Below are 21416 nucleotides of genomic sequence, written 5' to 3'. Positions count from 1 at the left end.
CAGCATCGACTGGGCCCAAGTTCTTTGGAAAGCGTCTCGGAGAGGCTGAACATCTTCTCAAGATCCAGGATCAGCGAGAAGCAGTGGCTGGCTCGTTGGCAAGTTGTTAGACTTGAAGATGGAGATGGTGCTGAAAATTAGGAGGCCTTAACCCCCACCTCGAGACTAACAGTGTAGAGCCATGGATCAGCACAGATGTAAATGATCCCGGTTTTAGGGCTGATCTCCTCCAGGTCAGTAGGACCCCTAACACAGAACGCAGTTGCTAATATCAAACAAAAGAGGATTTGCCTGCTGCTCTAGACACAGGGATGCCTGGTTTTGCTGCAGAAGACACAGTTCTTAATGAAGCTGCTCAGATTCTGTGATTGCTACCTACGGAAGAACTCAGCTACAGACAAAAAATTAGTGAAGCTGAAGTAGCTGCTGAGACAGTTATTGCTGCTCCAGAGCAGACCACAGCCTGGGAGAGCCGGAAGAGGGAACGTTAGACCTCAGCTCTCCCCTAGCCCCAGCACGGTCGGGGGCTGGACGCTTCTGACATGAGTTTGGAAATCAATCTCACTTTGGAGGGAGGAATCCAAGGAAATGGGCTGTGCTCTGGAAAGTTACCACCACGGAGACTTTGCCTCTTTAACAAAGTTTAAGAAAGTGAAAACAGAGTAGACACACACTGTTCACATCCCACATCCACATGTGACCTACAGACTTCTCCGTCAGAAGCAAAACTACTCAGATTCCACAGAGTGGAAGAAAAGGTCAGAAAGCCCAGCCCTCCCGTCACCTAAGCATGGAGAATCACCGCAGGCGGAGGAAACAGAAGCATCCGTGCCTCAACCGTCCTCCCACACGGGAGACCAGCTGTCCCTCTGGAGGACACCTCCATCTGCTTGGCCACCGGGGGGCCCAGGTCCACGCTGCCTGAGCGGCCCCCTGGCCAACGGCACCCAAGTTTGAATGAGTTTCATCAGCTCACAAAAAGCAGGGAAAGTTGCGCAGGATTTCCTGGCCGATCACTTCCCCGTGGGCGCTCACGCTTGCTTACGCCCCGGAGGAAAAGGTGTGTCCTCTGCAGCACAGCCCCAGCGGGCCAGCAGGAGGAGACGCTCGCTTGATCGCAGGCAGGCAGGAAGGTATAAATCTGGCCTGGCAGCTGTCCTGGCGGAGGAAGGGACAAAGGGCAAGAATCCTGCGCTGCAGGTAAGAGGTCAGGATGGAGGGAAAGGGAGGGAGAAGGAAGACAGAGGGAGAGAGGGAGAGGAAGAAAGAGGAGAGGAGAGAGAAACAGCAGGAGGGGGAGAGAGAAGGAGGGCAAGAGAGATAGAAAGAGGGAGGGACGGAGAGAGAGGGGTGCAGGGAGGAGAGGAGAGAAGAGAGGGACAGAGAGAGACAGAGAAGAAGAAAGAGAGAGACAGAGAGAGGGAGAGGCTCCTCTTCATTTACCTGTGTCAAGGTGACCTCAAGCATTCCTTGACCTCTCTGGGCCTCAGTTTCTCTGTCAGAGGGGTCCTAAGGGCCTCCTTCAGGCCTGGTCCAGGGGTGTGTAGGGACCCCCGGAATGGCGGGGTCCTTTCTAGTGTGGGTGTCATGCAGGGCAGGGTGAAGTGAATGCAGTGGTCATGTGTGCGCCCCGTGGCTGAGTGGCCAGGGTCAGAGTCCAGTGGCCTTGTCCTGATGGGTGGGTCACATTGTAAAATCCCCCTGGGGGACTGTGGTGTCCCCACTGGAGTGGAGTCCAAGTCACGCAGAGCCTGGCGCTGAACGGTGCCACAGTGGTCTCTCCTTCCTGCTTGGACCCTTTCCTGCTGAATCCCATTCTTTTTGGGGGTGCAGCCTCTTTTCCAGCCACTGCTCCCTAGGACTCCTCTACCCTTGCCCCCTGACGTGCTGGGGTCTTGATCATCTCTGTTTCCCTCTGGGTAAACTGAGGCAGTGATTGCCTGTTGTGGGCTGTGCCCTCTGCACCCTCCCCTCCCCCAGACCCTCATCTCTGTCCCTGCAAGGTGGAACATCACCTGTCCCAGTGCCCACCCAGCCAGCCCTGTTGCCTTTCATCAGATCGAGCTGCTGCCCTGCCCAGCTCTCTGAGAGGGAAGTAGAGGGGGCTGGGGTGCAGGACTGCAGGGAGGATGCCTGCCAGCGAGACATTTGGCCAGGTCCCTTGGGCTGTGCACCAGCATCCCGGCACCCCTAGGTGCCACCTCCTCCAAAGCCAAACAGGGCGAGGGACCTGGGTCAGAGCTGGCCCGCAGTGACCCCATGGTGGAGTGGGTGGATGCAGGCGCTCTGACTGGCGGTCCCCTGTGCTCTGCTGGGGACATCGACAGGCCCTTCTGCCAGTGCTTCCTGTACTTGGCCTGCCCAGAGCCAGCCCAGGGCCCTCAGAGCCCAGCCCGCGCCCCGAGGTTCTGGTGGCGGCTCCTGCTTTTCCCACCCACTGGCCCCATTTGGCAGCCACATCCTTAGCGAGCAGCACCTGCACAGTGCCAGTGTTCGGGGTCACCCAGGACCAGGCTTCCTGAGCTCCGGGCTGCTCCTCAATGTGTAGTTGGTCCCCTCAGCCGAGGTGGGCCTGGGAATCTGAATTTCTCACTAGGGTGGTTTCTGGTGTGGCCCAGGGTCTATCCCAGGAGCAAGGGGCTTTAGATTCAGGACAAGGTCTTCTCACCTGAGAACAAGAAGGAAATTAATATGCTTGTAATCTCAGCACTCAGGAGACTGAGGCAGAAGGATTGCCATGAGTTCAAGACCAGCCTAAAGACATAGTCTCAGAAAACCAAACAAAAATGAAGTTATAGCTAAGCTTTGGTGGCTTTCACATTTTCTAGACCTTGATGTTCTGTTTAGTGAGAGCCGTGGGCAGAGACCCAGGTTGACTCCCACTGAGTCATGCATTGTTAAGTTCTAGCCCTTCTAGGAGTGGGAACTTTGCACCTGGGGACAGCACTGCCATCTGGTGAGAAGCAGGTGGACAGGGCATAGGACCCTGCTGGCGGCCTTGGAGCTGAGGGAGCAGAAGACTGCTCTGCATGGGTATCTTGGGAGCCCCCCAAGGTTGCAGCAGCATGAGTCCCTGTGGCCTGTTGAGGGGAGGGTCGTGGGAACAGGGTGGCCTCTGGGACACGAGCATGGCCCCTGCAGAGAGGCAACAAGAACGTGGGCACCTCAACCCCCAGTCCTGCATTGTGTGAGCTTGGACCAGGACCCCGAGTGCCAGGGAGGACCTGGTGCCCCCGCTCCCCCACATCAGTCCTGGCTCTGCCCTGAGATGTCTTCGAGGCCCAGCCTGGATGCCAGCAGGGCCAGGATGCCAGGCTCGAGGTCCCCAGTTCCAGCCTTGGGTCTTAATCTTGATCACAGTGCAGGCCTGTCTGGTCATGTCATGTTGCAGGCCAGAGCTGGAGCAGTGCACACTTAGCATATGGCCAGGGCTTTTCTTTGTCTTTTTCTTTCTTTCTTTCTTTCTTTCTTTCTTTCTTTCTTTCTTTCTCTCTCTCTCTCTCTCTCTCTCTCTCTCTCTCTCTCTCTCTTTCTTTTTTTCTTTCTTTGAGACTGGCTCTTACTGTGCAGCTCAGGCTGACCTTGAACTCCCTAAAGAGCCCAGGTTGGCCTCGAACTCACAGTAGCTCTCCTGCCTCAGCCTCCAGAGTGCAGGGCTCACAGTTGTGCCTCTCTTCGCCAGCCCGCCAGCCCCTGTGCTGTCCTTGCTCATGCTGTATTGTCCTCTGCCAGCTGTGTCAGACTGTGATGGCCCTGCATGGCCACCCCAGGACCCAGGCCACTCTTAGAACGCCTTAAAGGCCATCTGCAGGGTCACACTGTGTGGACATTGGTGCAGTTCATTTTCTGAAGAAGCCACAGCAGGAGGGCAGTGACGTCCATCCCCAGTGGGTCAGCAGGGGTGGGAGCTGCACCAGGTCCCTGGTTACACAGTGTTCCCCAGAGCTGCAGCTCGGTGGGGGAGTGGGCAGCTGGACCTGGCTGCTGCTTCCTGTCCCAGGCCTGGCCTGGCTTCGTAAAACTGTGGGCCCTGAGGGTGAAAAGGACCAGCTGGCAGTGGATGTGAGAATCCTTGCAAGGAGGCTGCTGGACAGACAGACACCCTCTGGGCGTCCATGAGGGACAGACTGAGACTTTTCCGGGCATCCAGGCAGGTGCCAGCTGAGAGTGGCTGTGAGCCGAGAGGAGACACAATGCCTGAGAGTGGGAAGTGAGTTCCTCCTGTGCCTGTGGTCTCCTGGGGCTTCCTAGGTCTTTGAAAACCCCTGGATGTGGCCGCTCCAGCGCATAGGCAGGGCTTTCTGGCGGCGAAGGATTTCCCCCACGGGAGTTAAGCATTCTTCCTTTCTCAATGCTTTCTTCTCTTTGGTCCTTGCTTTCTTTCCTCATGGCTACTTTGGATTCGGGGCTCCAGGTGGCCGTAGCTGGTGCTACTGCCTTTGGGAACCCCTGGGGATCTCTGGGGCATCGTGTCCAGAGAGTGGGCCATCTCCCAAAGTGGGAGAAAAGCTCACCCATTCTGACAGCTTAGCAGCCTTGGAAGGAAATATTTTTAAAACAGACGTAGCATGTAAAAATGTCCCCTTGCTCCCCGCTTGTGCCTGTGCTCATTTGCCCAGTAGCAATCTTGGCTGCCTCCCAGGCTGATTTCCCCAGGGAGGGAATTTGCCGGCTATTGCTTGTCACCCTGTGTCAGTGGCTCAGTCTGCCTCCCTTGGATTCTCCTAGAAGCCCTCTGGGTGCTCGCTGGCCCCTCCTTCTGGTAGGAGGTTGTGGAAGACAGGGCAGGGAGGAGCTGTGTCCCCAGAGAAGGAGGGTGAGCGTGACCTGGGGACCTTGCCTGGTCTGGCACCCAGGGTGTGTGAGAGCCAGCGCTCAGCCCGCCGTCCTCTCTCTGCCCCTATGGGCTTCACACATCCTGTCTCATTCTTCTGGTCTTTCTTCCCTGGCTACGACTGCTCAGGTGGCATTGTGGGAGGCTCTGTGGGAGCTTGGGGAAGCCCAGCTGGTGAGGGTGGAGCTCAGGGCCTTGATGAGTGTATGTGGTTGCAACAGCACCCAGCCAGGCCATGCCGAACACCTCTTAGCCAACATGTGCATCATCATGACAGCCTCACCTCTGCCCAGGCCTCAGTTTACCTCCCACTCACCTGTGGATGCACAGGGGAGGTCTGGATCTCTCGACACTGATGCAGAACTGAGGGCATCAGAAAAGGGCCCCGAGCACTCCTGGACCAGCACGCACCCCGCTATCCCCATTGTCTCCAGCGCCCCCTCTTCCCAAGAAACTCGGAGGGGACAGGGCACAGGGCCGTCTGTGTCCAGGTTTCAGCCCAGAGTAGGAAGCAGGGCTGCTGACCACTTCCGTGCACGGCACCCTCCCTCCCTGCCCCGGGCCCCAGAGGGCCTCTGCGTCTCTGTCTCCCCACCAGCGAGGGTTTCCTCCACGTCGTCGTACACACTTCCTTCTCCCCTTTCTGAAAAGGTTTCACTCTTCCCCTTTCCTGGGGCCACGGTGGTAGAGCAGCAAAAAGGGAAACACACGAGAGGTAGTGAAAATATGGCCTTCAGAAAAAAGGTGAGGTTTGATGTCCAAGTTTTAAAAATGTTACCATAGAAAGAGATATATTGCTGTGAATTCTCCTCAGAATACTTCCCCTTGCCTCACACACACCCGTCCACTCCCAGAGCCCTCTCTCCTGAGCGTCTTCAGTCCGCTGTCCCGGCTGCCTTGATGTCCTGAATGGATTAAAAATGTTTCCCTTTCACGCTCGCTTTGACCTGGGGGAAGAGTTTGAAAACTTTGGTGCTAGATCCGGTAGATAAAGTGGACAAGGACACAGCATCCTGTTTAAGTGCTTTAAATTGATTCAGCGCATGGAGGTGGCCACGCCAGTGCCCCTGCAGACTCACGCAAGAGGAGCCCAAGCTTCTGCAGAAAGCAGCAAGGACTTGGGGGGCGTTTGAAGCCAGGGGAGGATTCTGAGGGGAGCTAAGGTGATGCGTCTTCTACTGGAATCAATCTTTGAGCTTTTTGTTTAAACACTCACACCCCGTGTTACTCACTGCCCTGTCTGATGGTGAAGGGATCGGAACCTTTTGCCTGTGCTTTCCAATCAGGGCAGACATTGGGGGCGTCACCGCTCTGTGCTGCGATACCTGATGCCCTGTGGGCGCAGTGAGGTGGTAGACGTGCAGTATCAGCTCCTCCGTGTCCCATGCGGCCCGGTCTTTCAGTCCTGGCATCTGTCCCCAAAGTCTTCCTGGTTCCGTGGTCCTGGGCCATCAGTGGCTGCCCTTTACAGTGCGGGCTTCCTTCTCCCAGCCCACCCTTGGCCTAATTTGCTGCCGTCAGTCTGCTGTGGGTTAAGTGCCTTCTGCACCTGCTGCTGCATGAAAGTTATGATAAACTTGTGGCCAGAATGACATTCATTGTATTATAATCCATGCGTGCTGTAGACCATGGAGCCTAGGAGAGATGCGCGATTCTTTGCCTAAGTTTCTGTGGTGGCCCTCAGGGAGTGGCCAGGTCCCCTGGGAGGCTCAGATGGCTTCACTCACGTGGCTCAGCCTTTGTGAATGCCTCCCTGGCACAAGAGTCTCAGCCCAGCCCCACTGTTTCCAGGAGGCCGGCTTCCCACAGAGGGAGCTCCCTGCGAAGGTGGGTGGTAGCCCCATTCTTCTAGCCCTGTCTGAGTCCTCACAGCATCATGCTGGCCATGTTCTGTGGGTCATAAACAGTGCCAGCCCACATTCCCAGGAGCTGAGCTGGACTCCAGGTCCTGGTGGCAGACAGGGACACTGCCGAGGACTGTGTGAGGTGGGAGACGCAGCCGTGGCCATCTGTGGGAGCCACAGTCTCCTGCTCTGGAAACCCAGCCCTGCCCAGACCCACAGAGGGGAACATCCAGACGTGAGTATTATTGTGCCCTGGGTAGGGACAGCCATTTGTTCGCTGATCTTTCTGTCCTTGCTGCTTCTGTCCACACTATGTCGGATGGGCAAGTTTTCCGGAGGACTAATTATGCAAAGATGCAAGTTATTTCTCCATTCACCTCCTAACAGGCTGTCAGCAGCGTTTGGTTTGGGGTGCACACCTGCTGTCAGTGCATCCCCAGCCCTGGCACCTATGAGCATCCTGCCCCTAATCCCAGTCATACAGGGGCACCTTCTGGAGCCCAGGGGCCTCTGGAGGCTGAACTGAGCTCACTATGCTGGTGGTGGGGCGTGAGCAGGAGAGCGGACTCAATCCAGCGTTTGTCTGATGAAGGTCCTGGTCCAATGCTTTAGCAACTGAAGCAGGATTGTGGCCTGAGCTCCAGCCCAGGCTGGCTTGGAACCCAAGGTGTTACATGCATGCATGCGTGCATGCATGCATCTGTGTGTTCTCAGGACGTGAGTTTACATGGTCCACATGCTTCTGTCATTTGCGCCTGTGCACTTGAATTTAGCAGCTGCGTTAGGCATCGCCACATGTGGACTCCGCTCAGTGACCAACGGAGAAGGTGCTGGCCTGCTCTCAGGCTGTGGACACCATCAGAGTCTGTCACATGCATGCACCACGCATCTGCCAGAGTGGAGCCCACTATTCTATGGGACGCACTCTGAACAGGAACCAGGCAGAACACAGGCAGCACTGTGTCCCGACCGAGTCCTCCATGACACGCTTGCCTGGTTCTGCCTCTGCCATAAGCCTTTGCCATTTGCTGCTTCTCGGCCAGCCCTGCTCCTAGCTCTTTCCACACCACACTGTCCCATTCTGCAGTGCCCCACATCCCGTCATTTCAAGGTGAGGATGCTGAGCCTCTCACAGGCCATGTCACCTGGCTGGAGGGACTGGGGTTCGCACTGTGCCCTTCTGCATAGACACCTCCCATTCAGGGCCACTGGAAGCACAACCCTCTCTCCCTGTCAGTGCAACCTGACCATGGCAGGAAGCTTAACAGGAGGCCAGTTTGGGATCTGGTTGGCCTGGAAGTTTTGGGTCATGGAAAGCTCCCCTCTGTGAGGGACACACTGGATAACCTGGGTGTTTGCTAGAAGATCGCCAAGATTAATTTAGATGTAAATACGTGTTTTCCTGTGGCTTCTGATGGCTTCACGGGACATGTGTAAACCGTGTGTGGGTTTTCAGGAATCTGCTGCATACAGTCAGTCACTAAGTACAGGCGGAGGCCCTGTCACCCATGAGCAGTGTTAACATTCAACACCTGCTTCTGTTTTGGTCTTGGAGTGACTGTCCCGCCTGGCGCAGAGCTGAGCCGGCTGCCTAAAACCTTCCGGGGACAGGTGAGGCTGGTTGTAAACAGGAGCTCATTCCTTGGGGGCATTCAAGCCTAATAAATGTTCTATAGAACAAAAGTTTTAATTTGTTCAGTTGCTTGAGCAACTGGAGCTATTGTTTGATGACTTGGTCTTAGTCTGTTAAAAAAATTTCCTAGATGAAGTGTTCAGGGGTGAAGTTTGATGATTTCTACAACTCTCAGGTGTGTAGAGGATGGATGGGGGAAGGAGCATAATGAACAATTTAGGGACCCTGGCATATTAACCACTTGGGGTAAAGCATGCAAGACCCTTTCTCCTAGCTGTCTTGGAATATACAGTACATCGTTGCTAACTACAGTCATCCTGTCGTGTACTTAGAACAGTCATGTGATTTCTCTTCTCTCTTGTAACTTTGTACTTGTTGGTTGATCTTTCCCTGTCTCTGACCTCTTCCCCTTGTGTGTCTGGTGACCACCATCTCACTCTTTCTTTCTAGGTGGTCAGTATGTTTCAGAATTCACACACAAGTGAGGTCATGCGGCATTTGTCTCTCTGAGTGTAGCATATTTTTTTTTTTTACAGATTTTTTTTCTTTTTTTCTCTTTTTATTGGTACGGAGGATTGAACTCATGACCGCCTGCTTGCAAGGCAGGTGCTTATGCCGCTGAGCTAAACCTCCAGCCCCCGAGTCTAGCATATTTTGAGTAACGTAATATCCCCCCATTGGAAATGACAAGATTTCATCTTTTTTGAATCGGCAGAAAAGTGTTCCATTGTGTATGTACACACTGTATATTCTTTATGCATCCATGGTTAGATACTTTGGTTGATTCCAAATCTTGGCTGGTGTGAATAATGCTGCAATAAACATTAGTGTGCAGATATTTCCTCAGGTACTGATTTCATTTCTCTTGGATATTTATTCAGAAGTGAGATTTTAAAGTATCTTTTCATGGATATTCTCTAAGAACATCGCATAATTCCACTACATTTCATTGGTCAAAATTGTGTCACATGACCACTCCTTGTTGCAAGGGAGGATGGGAACTGGTCTTTGTGTGGGTTAGCTATGTCCTAGTTGAGAGTCAGAAGTCCTATTACTGGGGTGGAAGAGGTTGGGAAAGGAAACTAGCAGCCTCTTCCATGGAAGTGTGTTTTTAAAGAGTGAGAACTTGGAATCAGAAGTCCTGCATATAAATGTCACTCCTGCTTTGTAGTGTGTGCTGTGGCATCCCTGGATTGCTGGAAATCAGAGAGCTGGCATATGCAGCTTCTCTGAGTTGAGTGTCAGGCCGAGCCTACACACCTCTGCCATCACTTCTGTGCATCACGTGTAACCCTGGCACGGCGTGTGAGATACGATACAGGAATATGTTCAGTGTCTGTCACAGGAGCGCTTCCTGTCACAGTCCTTTCCTCTCTTGCATCTTTGACTCCACTGCCTTATTCAAATACGTGATCTGGATTAGCCATGCCGCGTTCACTCCCCGATTCATTCACATCCTTGCTAGAAGCTCATGAGGTGTGGCCAGGCTGCTTCATGTGGGGACACGGACACAGGTGGGGGTCCAGCGTGGTGAAGCTGTTTCGGCTGATGCTGATGTGACTTTCCAGGGTGGGCTGGAGGTGAGGTTGTGGGAAATGTTTGTGCCTCAGAAGCACAGGAAGGAGAGAGACAAGTCCAGCAGGAAATGCTCCAGGAGACAGCACCAGGTCAAACACAGAGCTACGGGGAAAATTTGGTTCTTAGCTCCTTGTCGCTAGAAGGACCTGAGGTTGCGTCTCTGTTCCAGGTCACTGAGGGTCCGTACTGGTGAACATGGCCTTGGTACCGGCTGGGCACTGGACGACGCCCAGCCCTCTGGTTTACCTTGAATCATTCAGAAAGAAGCAGAGGTGGGTGGTGCTTCCGGCTTTGCTTTTTTCCAGATTCACGCACCTCTTTTTCTGTCCTACTGTCCTCTGGTGCTGACTGGGACCAAGCACTGTGTAGCCTGCGAGACCCGCGGAGAGATGGCCGAGGGCAGGAGGGGGAGCTGTTGACATACGCCTACTCCTCTGCCCTTCCGGGCGTGACCATCCTCCCCACCCCACTGATGGCAGGGTTCACCCCGGGACTTGCCATGGAATGTGGGGCAACAGTGCCAGCCGGCCCAGAGCCTGGCCTTGCAATCCTTTGCCACATGGTCTTCATTTTTGCCATTCCTTGAGGAGATCACTTCCCAGGAAGGAGGAAGACAGTCCAAGGAGGCAGGGAGACCCATGCTGCAGCCTTGGTTTCCTCCAGGGACCTGGATCCACGTCCAACCCGGCTGGTCTGGGTTCACCAACCTCCCTTTCTCTGTAAGCCCCAGAGCGGGAGCGCCTGCTTAGTGCTTTGCACCACCCCTCTCGGGGTGATTTGGGAAGGGGCACTGCTGGGGCTGCTTGGATCTTTCAGGCTCCGCTCTGAGCAGGAAGTGTCACTGTCACATCAACGGGGCCTTAGCTGACCCTTGATGCGGCAGCAGGGAAGAAGAAATGGACAGTAGAGCTGTCCTCTCTGCTCGAGTCCCCCTCTGGGCCTTCTTCCCTGCCAGCTGCTCGGGTCTGCACTGGGCAGGGCCACCTTCCCCTGAGCTGGGACATGGCTTGCACATGGTGTGGACACCTCTGTTCCTTGAAAGGGACACCAGGACCAGCTTTCCACAGAGCCAGAGCCAGGGATTCACCTGCCGGCTCTCCGTGACTGTCCCGATGCTGAACTCTCACACATCTGGATGCCCATTAGAATGCAGCTAAGCCTGGCACTGACTTTTAGGGACTTTTTGGGTACAGACTCATCAGACCTCCTGGGCCTCTGGTCCAGAATGAGGTGCTCGAGCAGGTCCTAGGAGCCCAGTAGATACCCAGGCACCACCCAAATTCTCCCAACACTGCGCTCCTCATTCACAGGCTGCTCCTGTGTGTCCACAGGGACTTAGGGACAGCTTCCAGCTTTCCGGCAGTGTCTGGCTAAGGAACCAGAGACGCTAAGAGATGGGACTCTGCTACCTGTTACTGACTCATTGACTGAGTGCTGCTTATCAGCGTTTGCAGGACAGCTGTGCTGAACAGCCGAGGAGCTGCCCTTCCCACATCAGGAGATTTCTGTGCCTCCAGGTCAGGGTCTTTGTCTACAGGAAGCAGTCGCAGACTTTGCCTTTTGCTGGCCAGGATTAAGGGAAGTGAAGATCTCCACGGGGCAGTGAAGGAAAGGCCCGATTTCCCAGCTGCGTTAAGCAGTCCAGGGGCCTTTTTTAAGGCGTGCAAAGGGACTTTCCTCAGATTAGAAAAACTTTCTTCCCAGCTTCCTTGAGAGCCAGCCAGGAATTTCACCCCACGCGCAGGCTCCCTCATCCAGAAGGAAGTGCTCGCCTCTCCGGGGTTTCTGCGTTGGCTTGAGCAGAGGAATGCAAGACAGAGGAGGCATGGGGGTTTCCTGTGAGTGGGGTCCCCGCCACCTAAGGTCGCACAGGTAAAGTCACGACCCGGGCTGATGGGGAAAGCTGTCATTTGTTCTGAGGGTTTCCATTTGTGGTGGTGGTGGTGCGGGGGAGGGATCTGAAAGTGTGAGGCCTTCCGCAGTTACCCAAAGAGCTCACTGACAAAGGCTTTCTATTGATCTAGTTTCTCACTCATGCATTCATTCATCAAACAAGGACTGGGGACAGAGCTGGAAAAAGTGAAGCAGGGTGTTCACATGTGTTTGATGATCCTGGAGGCTGTGGAGAACAGCAGAGTCAGAGGGCCACTGGGGGAGGCTGGAGTGGAGAGGTGCGAATCTTCCCGGACAGGCCAGACACAACCTCAGCAAGAAAGCCGTGTGGAGCCCAGGCTTGAGCAGGACAGGCCCAAGCCGTGGCGGCGGCGGGCAGAGGAGTGGGGGCACCAAGGCACAGTGCGGGACAGACTGCAGCTTTGGATATGAAGCCCCGTCCGCAGCAGCCCAGGGCTTCGGTGTCAGGTGTGCTGAGGAGCGCTGCACAAGTTCTGAGTTTTCTTTCCTTGTCAGTGCCTACTGATTTGCACAATACTGGGTGCACGATGTATTTTGCTTGCACTCGCTTCCGCTACCCTCCCTCGCATCCCTTTCTCCGTGGCTCTTGTCAGATATCTGTCTCCCTGCTGCTTCCCTGTCTTCTTTTTAAGATCCCGCCTGTCCCGGAGAACACATGGCTGCTCTCTCCGAGTCGCTCAGCAGGGCGACCTGCAGTTCCACCCAGTTTTCTGCACCGAGGGGTTCCCTGACTTGGCTGCTGCATGTCTGGGGGGCAGCAGGGCTGGGGGGGGGGGCAGGTGTCCTCAGAGCACGTGGCTTTGATTCCTTTACCCGTGTCCTAGGTGGCCCGCTAGCTGCACCATGTGGCAGCCTCCCCACTGATTCCCATGAGAGGGCACCAATTTCCATTCCGTCTAACAGTATACGGGGTGACCCCCTTCCCCTCAGCCAGCCTGGCCAGTGCTGACCGCTCTGTGCTTCGTGGTGATGGCCTGGGGTAAGCAGGAATCCATGCAGTTTGAATTTGCATTTCCTCACTGGTTAAAGACATTGAAACAAATTTTTTATAGTCTTACTGACCACTTGTAATACTTCTGATCAGTGTCTGTTCATTCATTTGGCTGTGGTCCATTGGGCTGCTTGATTTTCCGGTGCTAAGTTTTTTGAGTCCTCTGTGTGTTCTAGGTATGAGTCCTGCTGCTGGCAAAGCTTTTCTCCCATGCTGGAGCCAATTCTTCACGCTGTGTGTTTGCTTGTTTGCTGTTATGATGCAGAGGCTTTCTCATCTGACGGAGCTGTGGATTCTTGCTATTATTTATTGTGCGACTGGAGTCCTATGTGGGACTGTGGTGTCCCTTATGCTTTCTTCTGGCGGCATCAGAGTTTCAAGTCTTATACGCAGGCCTTCAATCCGCTTCCAGTTGATTGTTTTTGTACAGAGGGAGAGAGAGGGCTGCCAGTCTTCTACATACGGACACCTAGATTTTCCAGTATCGACGGATAAAGAGGCGTCTTTTTCTGATGTATGCTTCTGGCTTCTCAGCCCAGACCCAGATGGCTGTAGCTGAACGGCTTGGTTTCTGTGTCCTCTATTCTGTTCCAGGCATGTGCGTCTACCTTTGTGTAGCATGTGCCAGTTTTGTTACTGTGGCTTTGTAGATTTACATAAAACCTGGTGTCCTGATGCCTCCAGCCTTACTCTTTTGGCTTAGGATTTCTTTGGCTGGCCCGTGTCTTTTCTGTTTCCAAATGAATTTTGGAATTTTTTTTTTTCGAGCTCTGGTGAACTAGAATGGAATGGTGGAGGTTTCATTGAATCTGTAGATCGCTTTGATAATATGATTATTTTACAATATTAATTCTGCCAATCCATGAGCATACAAGGTCTTTTTTGTATCTTTCAGTGGCCTTTTTAATTTTCTTCAATATTTTATAATTTTCAAGCTGGCCATGATGGCACATACCTGTAATTCTAGCACTTGTGGGGGCTGAGACAAGAGGATCACTTCGAGTTTGAGGCCAGCCAGGGCTACAAAGTGAGTTTAAGGACAGCCTGAACTGCGTAGTGAGACCTTGTTTCAAAAAGACAAAAAACTTGCCTGGTAAGTTCGAGGTTGTGAATTTGATCCCTGGTACCAAAACAAACAAACAAACTAACTAGCAAAACAAAACTCATCGAAATATTTTGTAATTTTCACTGTAGAGGATTTGCACTTCTTTGGTTAGGTTGATTCCCAAGTATTTTACTTTTGTTTCTGAAGTTACTGTGCATATGTTGTTTTCTTGGTTTCTTTTTCAACTAGTTCATTGTTTGTGTACGGAAAAGGTATTGATTTTATAATACTGATTTTATATCTTGCTACTTTGCTGAATTTATCTGCTCTAAAAGTCTCTTGTGCAGTCTTTAGGGTCTTCTAGCATAGGATCATTCCATCTGCAAATAAGGATAATTTCTTTGTTTCTTTCTTTCCGTTTCTATCCCTTTTATTTCTTTCTCTTGATTAATTGCTCTAGTTAAAATTGCAGGTACTATGCGGAATAGAGGAGGCATTTTTAGTGTTTCCCCACTTTGAATGCTTTTGGCTGTGGGTTTGTTGTTTATAGCGTTGCTATGTAGCAAGATGGCCCTTCCATGCCTAGCTTCTTTAGAGCTTTGATGAAAGGATGTTGAATTTTGTTGAAGACTTTCTGTGTCAGTTGAGATGATTGTGTGATTTTTATCCTTGATTCTGTTTATGTGGTGAATTTGTTTATTGATCAGTGTACAGTAAACTCTCCTGGTGTCTCTGGAGTGAAATCAGCTTGATCATAGTGATGATCTTTTTAATGTGTTGTTGGATTTATATGTGAGTATTTTATTAAGAATTTTTGCAACGTGTTCATCAAAGATACTGGTGCATAGCTTTCTTTTTATGTTGTGTCCTTGTCTGGTTCAGGTATCAGGGTGATGTTGGTTTCATAGAATGATTTTGAAAGTATTTCTTCCCTTTCTATTTTAAGGAAGAGCTTAAAGACACTGGGTCAGTTCTTCTTTAAAGGTCTGGTAAAATTTAGTAGAGCAGCTGGTCAGTCCTGGGCTTTTCTTTGTTATGAGGCTTTATTACTGCTTCCATCCTATTGCTTGTTATTATTCTGTTTAGGTTTTTTTAAAATGTCCACATGGTTCAATTTTGGTAAGTCACATATATCTAAACATTTATCTGTTTCTTTTAGATTCTTCAATTTATCAGAACATAAGTTATTAAAATAGTACCTAATGAATCTCTGGATATCAGTAGTATGTGTAACAACTTTTCATTTTTGATTGTTTTGATTTGGGATCGTCTCTTTCTTTTGTTTAGTTTGGCTAAAGCTTTATCAATCTTGTTTATTCTTTCAAAGAACCAACTCTTCTTTCGTTGGTCTGTGTGTTGTTCTTCTAGTCTCTATTTCCTTAAGTTTACTGTGATTTTTATTGTATCTTTCCTGCTGTTAGGTTTGGCTTTGGTTTATTCTATTTTTATAAGATCTAGTGATACATAGTTATATTATTTGTTTGGAATTTCTCCGAGTTTTGGATGTAGGAGCTCAAAGCTGGAGTCTTCCCCCTTAGCATTTAGAGATAATGGTATGTTGGGCTTCTATTTTCATCTGGTTCTAGTAATTTTAAAATTTCCCCCTGATTTATTCAATGACCCACTGATCTTCCAAAAGTGAGTTGTTTTACCTGTATGCATTTGTATGGTTTCTGTAGTTTCCTTGTTGATTTCTAGTGTTGTGTCATTATGATCTGATAAGATACAAAACACTGCTTCAGTTTCTTATATTTGTTAAGACTTGCTTGGTGACCTAAAATATGATCAGTACTCTATAGTTGAATGCAATATTCTGTAGACATCTGTTAAGTCTATTTGATCAATGGTGTGACTGAACTCTTCTGTTTGTCAATTTTCTTGGACGACTCACCTACTGGTGAGAGCATGCGTGCGTCCCTGTGTGTCCAATGATGCTTGTTTTATGAAGTTTGGTATACTGATGTCTGACATGTATACATTTACCCTTGTAATATGTACTTGGTGTACTGTTCCCTTTCCAACACATAGTGGAATTGTCTCCTCTGATTTGCTTTTGAAGTCTGCTCTGTTGGATACATGCATAGCTATTTCTGCTTGCTTTCTGGTTTCATTTTTGTGGACACTGCTTTCCATTCTTTCACTTTCAGTCTCTGTGTATCTTTGTTCATAGGTGTGTTTTTTTTGGCAGGCATCAAATAGTTGGGTCTTAGTTTTAATCCAATCTTCTACTCTGTGTCGGTCTGTCTGTTTATTTATTGAGACAAGGTCTTGCTATATAGTTCAGGCTGCCCTTGAACTCATGGTGATTCTCCTGCAGCAGCCTCCTGAGTGCTGGGATTATAGGTATGCTCCATCATTCCTGACTCAGTCTGTGTGTTTTGAGAATTAAAGCCATTTATAACCAAAATTATAGAAGGTTTTGTATGAACTTGTGCCGTTTGTTGTTTGTCTAATGTGTGATTCTCCCTAAATTCTCCAGAGCTTATCTGTGCCTCCGCTCCTGCTTGTCAGGTTCCTTTCGGTCTCTGCTGCAGTGCACGTGGTCATGGATTCCTGTAGATCATGGTCATCTTCAAGCTCTTCCTTTCTCTTTCAGTTCTGAAGGGTGGATTTGCGGGACACAGCACTCTAGGCTGGCAGTTAGCTCCTTCCTGGACTTCAGGTCTTATGAGGAGAGGTCTGCAGTTCTTCTGCTGGATCTGCCTCTATAAGTGACGTGGCGTTTTCTGCCAGGCTTTCAATATTCTTCCCTGGTTCTGTACTTCTGACATTTTAACTACAATGTGACACGGGGAGGCTCTTTTCTTGTCGTGCCTTCTTGGGCTCTAAATGACTCAGGTACCTACATGTCATCAGCTCTTTCCCCTATTTGGAACATCATTGACCAGACTTTCCTGGCCATTAGTTTGAACCTAAAGCACTCTCTGTACCTCAGTAATTTGTAAGTTTGGCTCTTCACTGTGTCCCATAGTTCTTAGCTGTTTGGTCCATAATTTATTGTTTTTTCTTTATGTGTTTGAGCGTGGTCATTTATTGACTTTATTTTCAAGTCCTGAAATTCTGTCTTTTGCCCCGTCCCATTGGCGAGGGTTCCCACTGAGTTGCTGATTTGACTCCTGTGCTTCCCATTTCCAAGATTTCTCTTTGGTTCTTCTTCAGATCCGCTGTCTCCTTGCTGACTTGCCTCTTCAGAACCCACATTGTCTTCTTTAATTCTTTCAGCTGTTTATTCATATTTCCTTTGAACTCATTAATCATTTTGAAAACAAAGAGAAAGCAAGTGAGCCCCCAAATTCCCTCACACAAAGAAAGGATTGGGTAGAGGGATTCTAATTTGGGGCCTACCAAGACCTGTGGTGTTGGGGTCCTGATGATGCAGAACCTCCAAGTGACATAGGGAAGTATGATAGCTCCCAACCTGTTAGATGCCCAGTGCACTGAGTTTGTGGTCCCCCAAATCGAAGAGTGAATTCTGAGGAACCACAGAGGTTATGAGTGGAACATTTTATTGAGGAGACAGCTCTTGCCCGAGAGAGACAGGGGGGTCCCAGAGGGTGGGTTATCTTCAAGTCCACTTCTCAGAGGAAGTTTTATAGAGCAAAATCACAGGATGTTTACAAAATCACAGGGTGGGCACAAGGTGGACCACAGCTGTGGCCAGCCAGTAAGATTATAATTACTCCCTCAAGCAGTGTTGATCCAGTGGGGAAGCAGGTCACAAAGCAGTGTGCGTGGAACGAAAAAGGACCTTTTTTTGGATAGCAGAGGTCAGGAGGTCCTGGTCCCCAGACCTGATAACAGATGCATATTTAGAGTGTTGGTCATCGTTGCTTATCTCCCGGGAGGCATAAAGGTGTAGCCCTTCTACCTGTATCTTGAGGCCTGGCTTTCACCAAACACGCCTGCAGCCACACCTGTTAGGTGCTTTTATCTTCTGCACTGACTCCTTCAAAGAGGGCTGAGCCCTGCACCACTTCCTGTAACATTTCTGCCTAACTTAGTTAACTCTTAACTACCTAACTTTGAAGCTACTGTCTTTTGTTTTGCTCTTTATCTATATTTTATTTCTCTAACTTTATTTTTTTGTACTGGGGATCGAACTTACAACCTTGTGCTTGCCAGGCAGGCGCTTAGGATGCTGAGTTAAATCCCCAGCCTAACTTTGTTTCTCACAAAAGAGAAACCATGCGATACTTACGCTTGTGTGTCTGATTAGTTCAGTCAGGGACAGGGGACGGTGAGCCACATCTGGGCCTGTTTGTGCCCACACCCACATGGCAGCTGCTGCTGTGTGAATGTAGAATCATGGGCAGGGCCAGCCAGGGATGTGCCGTTGGCCTCTGGGTGCTCTAGAACTTCTGGTGTTAGTATCCTGTGCGGCTGGAAGCACTGCTGTTCTCCACCAGCACTGTGACCTGGGGGCTCTGGGGTGCCCCACTTGTTCCAGAGCCTCTGTGTGTGCACTCCATGGAGGTGCTGAATGTCCCAGCAGAGTGCTCCTGCTGGCAGGCAGGGAAAGCCAACACTCGCCTCGAAATCCACAGGGCTCGAACCCTGTGTTTCAGAACCAGCTGCTCCAGAAACCCAGCCAGGGGGGCCTGGGCTCTCACCACAATGGGCGCTGCTGCCTGCTGCTGAGCCTTGCACAGCCTGAGCTCCCGGGCCGCTTGAGTGTCTTAGGTCTGTGACCAGTGCTCCCTCCCCTGACATTTGTGCATGGCTGTCTCCTGCTCAGTACTGGCAGGGGGGCCCAGGCACTCTGAGCTGCCGAGCGAGCACTGTCTCCTCCTCCAGCAGGACACCAGACTCCTGCTCCTTCCCGTGTGACCTGGAAGTTACTGGGAGCAGTGTTCATCCTGTCTGACTGAACTGTGTGTGTGTGTGTGGGGGTGGTGGTGGTGTCTGTGACTTCTGGTCCCCACAGTGGCTCAGTCTCCAGCAAGAAGCCCTTTCTCAAATGGACACCTGGTCGACCCCTCTGAGCCTTGCTGGGTACCCTTGTGGATTCCTCCTCCCAAGCGAGGTGGCCACGTAGGAGAAGTTGCTTCCAGAGTTAGAGCTCATGCTAGATCTGCAGCTGACTCTGCCAGGGCCAGCACAGTCGCCTGCTGTTTGTCCCTAGGGCTGCTGGCCTTCTCCAGGCCTTCTCTGGTGCTTGCCAAGTAGGGGTCCCCTGCCATCTTGACCCCTTCCTTTTTTGCTCTGCTTTGTTAGATCCTTCTTGAGTTTTGTTATTTATTTTTAAAATGTTTTTATTAGTACATGTTTGCAATGCATTCCCTGGGTAGAGTCAGTGCACACACACAGTGCATCCTAATTCCTTCTGTCACCCCCACTGCTCCCCCTCCATCTCTTGATCCCTTCCCCTTGGAGAAAGCTGTGTGTCCCTCCTTCCCATTATCTAGCCTTTATCTGCACTTTGGTTTGCTCACATAAGAAAAGCCATGAGATATTTGAGCTTGTGTGTCTGGTTTATTTCAGTCGGCATCAAGGTCTCAAGGTGCATCTGTTTCTCTAAAAATGACTCGTGTGTCTTTCTTCTGGCAGAGTAATGCTCCATACTGTGAAAATAACACATTTATTTACCCATTCATCTGTTGATAAGCTGCTTCCAAGATTTAGTTATTGTGAGTTCTACTGCTATCAATGTGGGTGTGCGTGGGTCGCTGTAATGTGATGTCTTTCACTCTGTCAGGAAGAATTTGGAAAGGAGTAGCCAGGGCCAAGTGGAATTTCTAGCTTTAGTTTCCTTATTTACAAAAGTGCTAAGAACAGAGTGCCTCTGTTTATCAGGTGAGGTTTCAGGAGCCTGATCCTCGTGCTATTGTCAAGGGGATCCCCCTGGGGGTCAAGGCCCCTGCTGAACTCTATCGACTCCTCTAGGGTACAGCCCGCTGCACGTCAGATGGCCACTTCCTATTTCCCCCTGAAGCTGTCAGAAGCGATGTTGGTCCTGTGCGTGTTGATAGTGGGTGTTTCTGCCTTCACCCCTCCACCCAAGGAGCACACAGGTAAGTGGCAAAGGATGGAGAAGACAGTTGGCCAGAGAGCTTCCCTTGTCAAGACTGAGATGCGGCTGCCCAGGCCTCGGGGAGCTGCTTTGGCACATGCTGGTCCTTGCTCACCCAGCAAACAGAACCTTGGGATTAGCTATGTACCCTGTCAGAACTAAGCTTTTCTGTCTGAGCTTAGCCGGGATCCACTTTCAAGGTCAGTAAATCAAAAAAAAAAAAAAAAAAAAAAAATCCCTTCTTCCTGGTCACCTGTGAAGCTAATTGAATGCTTTGCACCGAGTATACTCTGGATTGACAGTCGTCCCGAATTTGTCATTCGGAAACGTTTGAACTGCTGAAAAAACAGAACTCGACAACAGGACTGCAGGGCTCCTGGAGCAGTGCCTCTGGGTGCCCCCAGGTGCAGGTCACTCTGTCTGGAACGCTGGCGTCTTCCGCCACTGCTCCATGTCACTCTTCAAGGCCAGGCTCAGCTGAGGCCTGGGTTGTCTTGGGGATCTGTGCAGGTTTGGGACCCGCGGCCTGACACTCAGCTCTCTGTCTTCCAGAGACTGCAAGCAACTGCTCATTTCTTGGCAAGGAATACAAAGCAGAGTTCAGGCTGGTGGGCGAGCCCGTGGTCCTGACGTGCCCCCTGATTTGGTCCCTGACACTAGCCGGGGCCAGTGTCAGCCCCCAGCACCCCTTCACCTGGTATAAGAATGGCTCTGCTCAGCTGATCTCAGAAGAGCCCAGGATGCAGCTCAGGGAGAGCGCCCTCTGGATTCTGCAAGCCATGCGGGAAGACTCGGGCACCTACATCTGCAGGGTCAGGTGGGCCCCTGGGGTGCGGGCGGGAGGGCTGCAGGCGGGTGGATGCTTGCCATGCTTTCAGCAATGGCCCAGATTTCAGACTCTGGTGCACAGACGAGAATCTCGTCATGAAGCCTTCCAGAGCCTAGAGGTTCTCCTGGCCTCCTCCTCCTCCTCCTCTTCCTCCTTGGGTAGTCTCTTCTCAGCATCACCTTTTCTGCGTGCAGGTCCCCATGGGCCTCTGCTTCCCTGCTGTTCCTTGCTAACAGTGTCTTCCCCTTGGACACATCTGTGTGTTCCTGGGGTCAGCATCCGTCTACACCGAGGCCTTCTTCACTGTGTGATGATACAAAAGACGGACCTAGAATCTCGAGCAGGGTTTCAGAGCTGGGTGGGATGTTAGGAATAAATCAATCCGGCTGCTCACTGCACAAGTGAGGGAACCAGAAAGTCCCCTGGTGCTGATACCAAAGACCAAGATGCTTTGTTCTTGTTCTACTGCTTTTTAGAAAAAACTTTGGTAAAATTCACATTTACCAGCGTAACCGTTTTCAAGTGTACAGCTCAGGGGCACTGTGTTCCTTCACACTGCTTTACTCTGGGGTGTCTCCACCTTCCTGGGCTGAGATTCTGTCTCCATTAGCCCACAGCTACTGTGGTCACCTCCTATCCTCCAACAGAGACCCATTCTGCCCTCCATCTCTGTGAAACCGAACCCTAACCCTAATCCTAACCCTGCTGGGCTTCTAACCTTGAGCTGACCTCTTAGTA

The 21416-nt window shown here is 51.0% G+C and overlaps 1 protein-coding gene across 7 annotated transcripts in view; it reads left to right on the top strand.

Annotated features, from left to right (window-relative positions):
* Positions 1-664: 664 nt before the first annotated feature.
* Positions 665-21416, top strand: part of Il1r2 (interleukin 1 receptor type 2) — a 35910-nt gene continuing 15158 nt past the window's right edge. For 2 of the 7 annotated variants that reach the window (XM_013154302.3, XM_063229788.1), the window contains exons 1-3: positions 11594-11761; positions 19723-19850; positions 20402-20666. In XM_013154302.3, the coding sequence (XP_013009756.2) occupies positions 11697-11761; positions 19723-19850; positions 20402-20666 (458 nt within the window). In that variant the 5' untranslated portion in view covers positions 11594-11696. Of the gene's footprint in view, positions 1201-10058; positions 10162-11593; positions 11762-19722; positions 19851-20401; positions 20667-21416 lie in introns of those variants that run through there. The other 5 variants (XM_063229789.1, XM_013154301.3, XM_013154303.2 and 2 more) reach the window with 5 other exon arrangements.

This window comes from Cavia porcellus, unplaced genomic scaffold (assembly GCF_034190915.1).
Source record: "Cavia porcellus strain 051 isolate PalLab524CR breed Dunkin Hartley unplaced genomic scaffold, mCavPor4.1 scaffold_18, whole genome shotgun sequence".
Taxonomy (NCBI): Eukaryota; Metazoa; Chordata; class Mammalia; order Rodentia; family Caviidae; genus Cavia; species Cavia porcellus.
This window is presented reverse-complemented; position numbering and strand designations above follow the sequence as displayed.